Source organism: Parasteatoda tepidariorum, chromosome 9, assembly GCF_043381705.1.
Source record: "Parasteatoda tepidariorum isolate YZ-2023 chromosome 9, CAS_Ptep_4.0, whole genome shotgun sequence".
NCBI classification, from domain to species: Eukaryota; Metazoa; Arthropoda; class Arachnida; order Araneae; family Theridiidae; genus Parasteatoda; species Parasteatoda tepidariorum.
In genome coordinates, this window is record NC_092212.1 from 52,923,818 (window position 1) to 52,934,908 (window position 11,091).

General features: G+C 30.1%; 1 protein-coding gene across 1 annotated transcript; it reads right to left on the reverse strand.

Annotated features, from left to right (window-relative positions):
- Positions 1-552: 552 nt before the first annotated feature.
- Positions 553-1,092, reverse strand: LOC122272066 (piggyBac transposable element-derived protein 3-like). Its single transcript, XM_043055095.1, has one exon. The coding sequence runs from the start codon at positions 1,090-1,092 to the stop codon at positions 553-555; it is 540 nt and encodes a 179-aa protein (XP_042911029.1).
- Positions 1,093-11,091: the final 9,999 nt, after the last annotated feature.

An 11,091-nucleotide genomic window follows, 5' to 3' on the forward strand; every position in this document is an offset into this window, starting at 1 on the left:
TGAAACACCAAGTAAAACATGATATTAAGAAAATTCACCAAAACCTGTAAACAGTTTTTACAAGCCGTCGTATATATAGGACAATGGTCCAATCTACTACTAAATGTGTTGTGATCAAGCCTCTTGGTTTACACAAAATGGCAGAAAATATTCGACGCAAAGTCTAAAATTACATTTTTGGCACACAGTCTTAGGTTCTTTTGAACAATTTTTGTAAGTTGACAACGCTGTTTTTTCCCATTAGGATTTCTTATTATTATTTGGTCAGTTTGTAATTTCAAGCAGTACGGCTTTCTTTGTTAAACGCATAAGCCTCTTTCTACATATTTCAAGATACCCTCAATTTTAGGTAATGTACTGTAATGTGTCGACGAACTTCGAGGAGTTCTAGAGTTTGTTCAGGCACAAAAAGTTTGGAAATTTTCCATGCTGCAACCAATGATATCTCAAATGCATTTATGAATAATGGCCTATCTTGAAAAGACTTTCATTTCTCATTGCATTTTGCAATTTCATTTCTTGAGTCAAACTTTCAGTCGGATGTTCCATGATCTATCTTTCCCAACATTTTAGGTAACGTTGAAGGGAATTTTTTCCCATTCTATTCTTTCTAACAGTTTCTGTATCAAAGGTTTTACATTTGAGGGTAGCGAAAAGATCATAAGATGAGAAAAAGTTATCCATATAAATTTTGTGCTTTGCTGGAGTTTCACCAATTGATAGTAAATTTTCAACAACCATTTGAGATAATGACATTTTTTCTTTCTTTATGCCAGACTCAATATCTTGCTTTGCTCCTTGATATGTCATTATATGAAAAGAATATCCATCGAAAGATGTGGGCATCCAGAGCTTGTAAGTAAATTTCACGGGTTTCCCTTTTCTATACATTTTGCAACCATGTTTTCCAAAATAAAGAGCTGCTCTTTCATCAAAATTTAGATGTTCCCAAGACACACGAAATTGTTGTATAGCCTCATTAAACAGTTCATAAATTGGACGAACTTTGTAATCGCGAAATGAGGAATAAATAGCAGTCTTGCTATTGAAGTGTAAATACTTCCTGATATCAAAGTACCTTTTTCTCGACATTGCTTGACTAACGTGCATTTTTTCCAACGTCAAGGGCATTTTCCCAGCAAATTTTTTCTCTACGAAAAATGTGATAACTGCTAAAGAACATAATTCCCAAAAATTGCTTACATTTATCAGTTTTTAGATGAAATTCTAGAATTTTTTTTGTCTTGCATACTTGTTACTTTCATGTACCATTTACGCAATAATATTTTTAGCCATCATTTCTGGTGTACATCATCATGTACACTATTGTTTGACGATGCTCAATACGAAATAAACTCAGGAGTTGACAAAAATTTCGATTAGTCCATTTTGGTCATGAAATGTTTATTTCTTCAGTAGTTTTTGCCTTATAACTTCAATAGATCCTGCAGTTTCGTCTGCTGGTTTTTCATCAAATATAGCATGTCCATGTTCAATGCAAGCATCATCAATGTCTTCATCATCAGTGACTACGTCTAGATGAAGTGGCAATATTACCATTTTAGAGTCACCATAATCAAATCCATTGCTCAATGGCATTAAATATTCATGATCCTCTTAAATTGTTAGAATGCAATTGTTCTAAAAGCAAACTCAGTACTTATGTTCCGAGAAACCCAGATTAAATTTCTCAGGTGGATGCCTTTAGGGGATTTTACCATTGTCCTCTATATATGTTCTAATTGCTAACCAGTTTCTAAATTACTTGTAAAACCAGTTTAAATATACATTTTCCGACTCAGTTTTTACTCAAATGAAATGGTAAAGGCTTGGGGTTTATAAATTCCAAAACAAATTTGCTGTTTTCTTCTTGCAATTATTTAAAATCAAGTTTTAATTAGCGTCAAATAAAGTAGTAAAAATTAGCTATTTACAAAAGTCTAAAAAAAAATTTGAAAAACTTAAAATTAATCATAAAATAAGTTTAATTAATGTAAATGCATCTTTTAGAAGTAAAAAATAATTAAATGTGACAATATCTGCTGTAAAAATTCAACAAATTGGAGCTGTCTTCCATATAGGACGATGATAAAATACAGGTTAAAAATATATATTTTTTTAAATCATTATATAGACTAAAGTCTCTGCTATCTGGCATCCAAACATCTGACAGCCCACCTGATCAAACTTTTGGGGATCATATTTCCCAGATTGCCCTACCACTCATATTTTGAGGGATCGAAATCCAAATCTTTCAACAAAAGAAATCTACTTATTTAGTGAAATTACGATTTTGTATCTGATTTCTTAAGCTAAATTATAATTTGCATTAATTAGTTAGCATATGAAAATCTATGCCCTCAAATCATTATGTCCTAGTACATGAAAATCAGGTCATCACATCAAAAGATATTCAATATGAGATGCTTTTTTTCTTTTTGCACTCTACACTACCATATGTCCTTGCGTAGAGCATGTTTTGCAGTTAAGGTAAAGCATTTTACTAGAAACAGCTTTTTTTTTACAGCGTAATAGAATTAAAATTGCGGTTAGTCGCAATGAACAAGCAGTACTTTTTTCCTAATTAAAATATTGAAATTCTTCTCTTGCATAAAATTCAGTTGTACAGTTTTATAAGTATTATAAATTCTTAATCAAAAACTGAATATAGAATAAAAATTAAAATGCACTTTAGNAAAAATTCTTCTATTCACTTAAAACGTCTTCGAGACATGGCACAATACGCAAAGAGTAGTATTAGCACTTTGGCATCCAAACATTTGACAACCCACCTGATCAAACTTTTGAATCATATTTTCCAGATTGCATTACCACTCATATTTTGAGGGATCGAAATCCAAAGATCCAAAGATCTTTAAAGACGCGAACTTTATAATTAAGTACAAAAATTCTTCTATTCACTTAAAACGTCTTCGAGACATGGCACAATACGCAAAGAGTAGTATTAGCACTTTGGCATCCAAACATCTGACAACCCACCTGATCAAACTTTTGAATCATATTTTCCAGATTGCACTACCACTCATATTTTGAGGGATCGAAATCCAAATCTTTCAACAACAAAAAAATCGACTTATTTAGTGAAATTATGATTTTGTATCTGATTTCTTAACCTAAATTATAATTTGCATTAATTAGTTAGCATATTGAAAGCTAGGCTCTCAAATCATTATGTCCTAGTACATGAAAATCAGATCATCACATCAAAAGATATTCAATATGAAATGTTTTTTTTTTCTTTTTGCACTCTACACTACCATATTTCCTTGCGTAAAGCATGTTTTGCAGTTAAGGTAAAGCATTTTACTAGAAACAGCTTTTTTTTACAGTGTAATGGAATTAAAATTGCGGTTAGTCGCAATGAACAAGCATTACTTTTTCCGAATTAAAATATTGAAATTCTTTTCTTGCATAAAATTCAGTTGTACAGTTTTATAAGTATTATAAATTCCTAATCAAAAACTGAATATAGAATAAAAATTAAAATGCACTTTAGTTGATGATTTATTTCTAACCATTAGTTCGATAATTTTTACTGAACTTTTTTGGTAGTAGCGTCTCAATATCTTCCTAATCTAATAGCAAATCGAAATTCTTTTTCAAAGCAGTGATAACCTAGCTGGTAGGGAGTTGAATTCACATCCGGGAGGTCGTGAGTTCGATCCCCGTCGGCAGAAGTCTCCCCGTGTAAAAAATGGTGACTGGTGAAAGCTAAATCTGTCGGGGTCCTAATGTTCTCCAAGTTCCCATAACAAATCATCACCTCTGGAGGAACTGGATAGGAGATTGATTGTGCTCTGATTCAGGTCAAAATTACGATTTTCGGTTGGAAGGTGCATGAATGTATCCTCCCTGTATAACGGGATGTGACGTATGTATGTTGTCACCGAATGTCTAATACTGGTGACTATCTGGAAAACATCCTCAGGGGCGTTTCCCAGAGAGTTGCTAATAGTACATTGTGCAGCTCTAGTGCGACGTAAGTAAAAGTACCGTACCGTTCCGAAACGATATTCTTTATAATCGAATATGTCAACTTTCATTTCTGTTTTACCCGAAGAAAAACGAGAGTGACGGTTGTAGCGCAATAGCTTTGGTAAATTTGTTTATCTGTTCTATCTTTATGTTATTGTTGGATAAATAATTAAATTTTCTCACTTCATGTGGATATATTAAGAACACGCACTCACAATATTCTACATGGTAAGGATTTAGGAATAATTAGCAACGAAATATGGTTTTATAATATAGGTAATAAAATTGGGAAAATGGGCTAAAATTTTGTAATTTCTTCCTAGGTAATTTAGAACGTGGACCTTTATCGGCTAAATTTATTTTTTATTTTGCATTTTTTACTGAATGTGTGGTAATAAAAACTATTTAAAGGTAAGAATTGCCTGTAAACGCATTTCAACGGATGAATTACCATAAAATGGTTTAAATGTCGTCTATTTTGGTTTCATCAACCAGAATTATGGGGTTTTTTTTTACCTGAAATTTTACAAGGCTTTCTTAAAATGTACAGAACATTGTTTAAAATAAAAAAAATAATATCGAAAAAGAAGTATAGAAGAAAAAGAAGTATAGAATATTGTATAAAATATAAATATGAGAATAGTATATAACATTAAAAAGGGTATTTTCATTTTATACAATATATATGTGCCATTTTTACTAGTTTTGTATTCAAAAACTATTTATATACAATGATAAGATTAGTTTTATCAGTTTTTACCGAATTTCGTTATATTGTTGCTGTTAAAATAAAGCTCAAAGGTTTCAATTTTGCTGATTGATCTTTCATTAACAAAAGTGATAAAGCTTAATTCCTCTACACTCTATTTTTTATTTACTATATTAAATGCATAATATGTTACCTACTTAAAGTCTAAATATATGGACATAATAGAAATTTTATTTATGTATTGAAAAAAAATAATGAACCACATTTCAATGGAAAACTTTCATTGAAGAAATAAGTTTTATGTATATACATCAGTCACAAACTTCTTTACATTTAATTCTGATAAACATTCTCCATTTTCAGAGCCCAGCAGAATAAAATCACAGCAAAACTTTCATCTTCAATATATTGAAAATAATGCTAGTAGAAAATATTTGATTCAAAATATTCATTCTTGCTTGCTTTATTTTGGATTATTTCTAGGTAATCATGCTGTTTCTTACAGTCAAACTTTTCACCTCAAGTTCATATCAATCGAAAATACAAGATTTGTATTTATAATACCGTTTTGTAAAATCGAGGTTAGCAATTTTCAATTGTGCATATGAAATATATAAATATTTACCCATGTCATTTTGTCCTGCAGTTTAATCACAGAGTTATGCTTTAGAAATCTTTTTGGATATGATTTTAATTGAAACCACAATAATAAATAGAGTATTTTTAAATTTTAATATAACCTGTTTTTAAAACCATTGGTAATTACAAAAAAAACAGCTACACAGTAATTAACCTACAGCTATTTTATAAACGTAAAAATAAATTTAAACGTCTAAATCGTTCGTACTTTTGTTTTCGACCATGCATTCTTCGATAAAAATTGTTTGTCTGGGTGTGTACTATTAGTTCCTAAAATTTTTCCCATCCTTTTAGAATCACCCTGTATATATCACTAATCAAATCTGATGAAAATTGAATTTTAGGTTAGAGTTTTTAGATTATTTATTTACTTATTTTTTTTTTTTGTAAAATTTTTAAATTCCTCTTTTAAGAAATTTTTGTATTTTGCCAAAACTAATTTTTGAAAAAAAGAATTTTTGTACAAATAAACCTACTCAATAATACAAGTTGTTGAGCAAAATTTAAAACTAATGTTTTTTCGTAACCTAACGAAAATTCATTTTAGTAGCTGTTATGTTTTCTCTTTCGCAATTGATTATCTGAAAAAACTCAAAGCTGACATTCCAACAGGATACTGCTCCCGCGCATAGAGCTGAAGGCACTCAAAAAGCACTATAATTACTTCATTCCTTTAGTGACTTGAACAGAATAGAATTTTTCGTGTTGCTCAAGTTGCTGGATAAGGCATAGATTTTTGCTAAATCATATAAATACTGACCTTTTTGGTGCAACCTCTACAGTAATATCTAATATATATAATTCTCTTACGTGGCTCCCAAATTTTGGCTGAATTTCTTTTCCACCGGTGGCAACGTTTGCTTTGTTTTGTTTACGTTACTATTTCTCTTACACAGTGAATCGATCAATGATTGCCGCTAAAAATGTCACATGCCAAATCTAGCTGAGGTGGCTCAAAGTATAGTGCTTTTAAAAACGGAAACTGAAATAACTAGAGAGCATCAGCTGTGGCAATCTCATACTATTAAGCTACAAAAGTGAGTAGTCTTTGTCGATAGATCTCTATTTTAGTATTTTGTCGAAAGCGCTTTTTTTCACGAATTCATATATTACGAATTTATTTGACGATTTTTGATTTATATCACGAATTATACTACAGCACATTTCTAATAGGTTTAACGAATTACATGTCATATATTTGAATTCAAATTTATTTTAATGACTTAGTATTTACTAAACAGATGAAATTTAAAAAAAAAAAAAAGTTGTTATATGGATTTGAATGAGTGTTTTGAATTCTTAGAATTTTGTGCATTTGCAATGCACCTAAGTTAGTAGCGAGCGAAGCAAACCATATAAGATTACGTAGCAATTTTCGGGGGTTGACGAGCGTTAGCGAGCAGGGGTCGCAGCCAACTAGTTTTCTTGATCTATTCAGTGATTCTAATTTCTATACAGTGATTTTACGATAGTTAATGTGTAAAAATTACAGTGCATATATTTCTGTTCCGAAACATGTTCCAGTAAAAATAGATTTCAAGAAAAAAAGAAATGGCGCAGTGTGGAATAGGTCAAAAATATCAGTCGGTAAATTTGTCCCCACCCCAGCAAAAAATTTTGCCACACGTCTGTGACTCGACATTAAGATCAAATATAGTCAATTAAAAAAAAATTAATATTTTTGAAAACATTAAACAACGGAATAATTACTTGATAAAAACTTTATTACCTTTAAAAAAATATAAATAGGAAAAAAAAACAGTCGACTTGTTTCAAACAATCAAAAACAGTGCCTATTTTCGAGACTTGCCAGAAATTAATGAGAAGAACCAAAAGGGATTTGCAATATAAAACGTAAGGTAAACGTAAACGTTGTCAAAAAAAATATGGAAAAATTAAAGTGAGAAACAAAACTAGCAAAACCAGAGTGACCGAGTGAGGAAAAAATGAGAAACAAAACAAGAAAAATCACAGTAGACTACCACAGAAAACCATCACAGGAAAGTCAGCTTCTTTCTCTCTCGATTCATGTGGTTTTTCTAATTTTGTTTCTCACCTTTATTTTTCCTTTTTTTGTTTGTAGCTTTAGGTTTTATATTTCAAATCACTTCTGTTTCCTCTCATTCCCGTCTGACAAGTCTTGAAAATAGGTGCCTGTTTTTGAGCTCTGGTTTTTCCTATTTAGATATTTTTGAAGCTAATGAAGTTTTCTTATCAAGTAATATCTTACCGTTTTGGCTTTGCGGTATCATTTATTAAAATGAATAATTATTTACTAAAGGACAGATTTTATAGAAAATTAAATTGTGAAAAAGTATATAGCATCACTTGATCAAAAATTAGATATTTAAATTATAAAATGATTATGTGTCTAAAACAAGCCACTGCATAAAATAAACAAATTTATTAAAGTGTATTTAAGAGCAGAAATTAGATTTTAAGTTTGTAATTGTCGCCATTCGTCTAATATGATTAATGAAATTTTCTTTCAATATCTTCAAATTCATCTTCATTGGCAGGTTAATATATTTTAGTACGAAATTTAACTAAAATACAATCATTGATATTATTTTAAGACGTCCCATGAAAAATTTATTTTTCATCTCCTTTTTCACCAATTGCGATGGCATCATGAATAGAAAATAAAAAAATATGTATCAATTCTTAAAATAGCTAAAATATTAAGGGTATTTTTCTTCTGTTTTGAAAAATATGGAAGATAAACTACCATGGCGTTTAAGATGACCCTTAATTCATGTAACTCTAGCTTCTTCGGTATTTTGACACTTGTTTAGAACTTTTTCTTTATGATTAATGCCTATTGCTAGATAATTAATGCACTCTTCATAATATGAATTCGCCTTTCGGCATTAAGACATAAAGTAAATAATTTTGCTTAAAGAAAAACATTATCGAGCTGTGTAAACATTTCTAGTATAAAAAAATTCTGGCTAATAAAACGAAAATTTTACAGCCTTTAAACCAATCATTTGGTAATTTTTCCGTTCATCTGGCAACGGTTTATTGAAAATTCTAGTTTTCAATATTATATTTCTTATTACCACTCATTTAGTAAAGAATACAAAACTGAAAAGTAAAATTAAAATAATAAATGCTTTTTATGCCATGACCGACGATATTACGATAGAAATTACGAAATTTCACAGCACTTTTAGCAAATTTTATCATAAAACTATATTTTATTGTTAATTTTACCAAAGAGCTTTGATAGAAATTACCGAGATTTTTGGTGTTCCTGTAGGAATTCAGGAAGCATTTTAATTCAGAAAACATTTTCGTCATATATTTAAGAGTTTCGTCACAAATCATGTGATTTCGTGACGAAATGATTTTCAAAATTAACGAAATACAACTCAAGTATTGCTGAATCGTCATGTGTGAGAGTATACTTCAGCTTTCAGTTAAATATTCAAAAGTAAATTTAATTATAAGTTCACGATTTCATTTTCCTAAATTTAAAATCAATAGCGAAAATCAATCTTTTCCCTGCAACAAGAGGATGGCTAAACTTGTTGAAGATTAACAATTATGTGTTCAATTTTATATCCAAACAATATTATTAATTATAAGGATAAAATGCAAGATGTTCACATTTGCCTACTTTCTCCTAAACATAAAAATAATTTTAACTACTAAAAAAGTTTTATTCATTTAAATTTTTAGTTGCTATATCACATTAATGAATATATTAAAAAACGTAATTGCTCAAATTAAAAACATGAGTGTTCATCCCTATATTAAATTTAATTTCAACTTTATTTCTTGAATATTATCTCGGATTAAATCACAACTGATAAACGAAACTACATAACTTCGTGACATTAGTGTGATTATAATACGCAATTTGCTAGATTTCCACCTTTATTAGCAAGGACTTTGCCAGTTCTGCTCATTAGCAGTGAATTCATTGCTGATCAGGAATACGATGTCGTATATTTGTCTCCGACAGGAGAGTTTAAAGGCCATACGTTTGAGGATAATTCTTGAGTGTTGAAGACGTGAATAAATATATTACTTAATAGCTGAATATTCGTTCTTTGAATGGGGGGAAAAACAGTGGAGAATTAATAGTTCTATATTAACCAACACTATGAAATCATTCATAACAATGAAAGTTATATAGAGACACAATACAATCAGTTTATATATTTTAATTTTTGAAGTTATACTTCTTATGCGACTTCCAACAAGGTTGCGTTAAACGTTTAATGCTGCATTTTTATTGGCCGGGAAATCACGTGGTACGATCCAGTTTTCCATCATTCATTTCAATATTGTTTTGGTTCTCACTAGCATATAATAATAAAAGTCATAAAAGTATTGTTTTTCTATAAATATTTTTTCAGTTTGCTTTGATACGCATATAATTTAATAGGGTAGTATTTTTTATTTTCAAATTTAGTGGATAACAATTGTAAAAAATGAATGAAAACAATCCCACGGACAATGCGACGGGTTTTAGGTTATGTCAAGGTACGTCTCTTGTGAATATCAATTGATTGTTAGGTTTTCTCTTCTGAAATTACATTATGACGCATACACATACATTATTAATACAAATACATTTTCCAGGGCGAGACGATGAGGCAACCTCAAGCACTTCCACTGGTTCAAGAGGGAAAAATGCACAATATTACCGTGTTTACAGAGCACGGAAGCGAGCGGAGCAGGAAAAAGAGTCGTTGAATAGAACTAGTGATAGTAATGGAACTATGACTGCTGTTTCTTCTACAATTTACGTCGCAGGTTGCGAAGTTTAACTTCTTCCGCGCGGAGGGACTCCACGCACTATTTTTTTTATTACTATTTTTTCCAATTTTTATTACGAGATTTTTTTATTACTAGATTTATGATCGGTTCTTGCTTATCTCTCTGCACCGCTCAACAAACCCCACGATTGCTTCTCACTCAACATTTATTAAGATATTACTAATTAAATTACATTATGTTAAGTAATATTAATATATTAAGTAATATTGATATAATAAGTAATATTAATATATTAAGCAATATTAATACATTACTTAACAGCTGAATATCCGTTCCCTGCATGGGGGGAAAAAGTGAAGAACTACTTTTTCTGTATGAAGAACACTATGAAAACATTCACAACAATGAAAGCTATATACTGACACAATGTAATCTGTTAAAATATTTCAATTTTTTTTATTATTATTTTTTACCAATTTTTTCACTTTTAGATTCTTCTTATTGCTAAATTTCTTTTATTGATATTTTTTATTACTAGATTTATTAGCTGTTTCTTAGCCCTCTGCTCACAGTTTTCACATAACGCCATGATTGTTTATCATTCATTATTTATTCATTATTTTTTTTAAGTCATTTTCTGTGAAAAGAAAGATAAATTCGGAAATAAAGTACATAATTATCATAGTTTCACGGAAAAACACTTCGTTAATATTTTAATCGTGACGTAATTTATGCATTCCTGGATTTGAGAATGGGGTACTTGCAACTCGAAAAACAACTAAGGTGATTGTGGCAACCCATGTGATTTAAATCTGATTTCAGACACCCGTAAGCGATGTCACGAATGCCTCAATTATGCCAAAAATTATGCCTTTTATTACTCAGACAAAAATGTATGTCAAAACTGCCAAAATATGGTAAAATTCACAATGCTTCTGATTTCATGGGAACACCAAGAAAGGTCGGTATTTTTTACCGAAGCGTTTTGATAATCATTTTGATTAAATTAAAATTAA

What these genes read in the sequence shown, in the direction of transcription:
- LOC122272066 (XM_043055095.1), bottom strand. Translation starts at nt 1,092, where the DNA reads ATGTCGAGAAAAAGGTACTTTGATATCAGGAAGTATTTACACTTCAAT.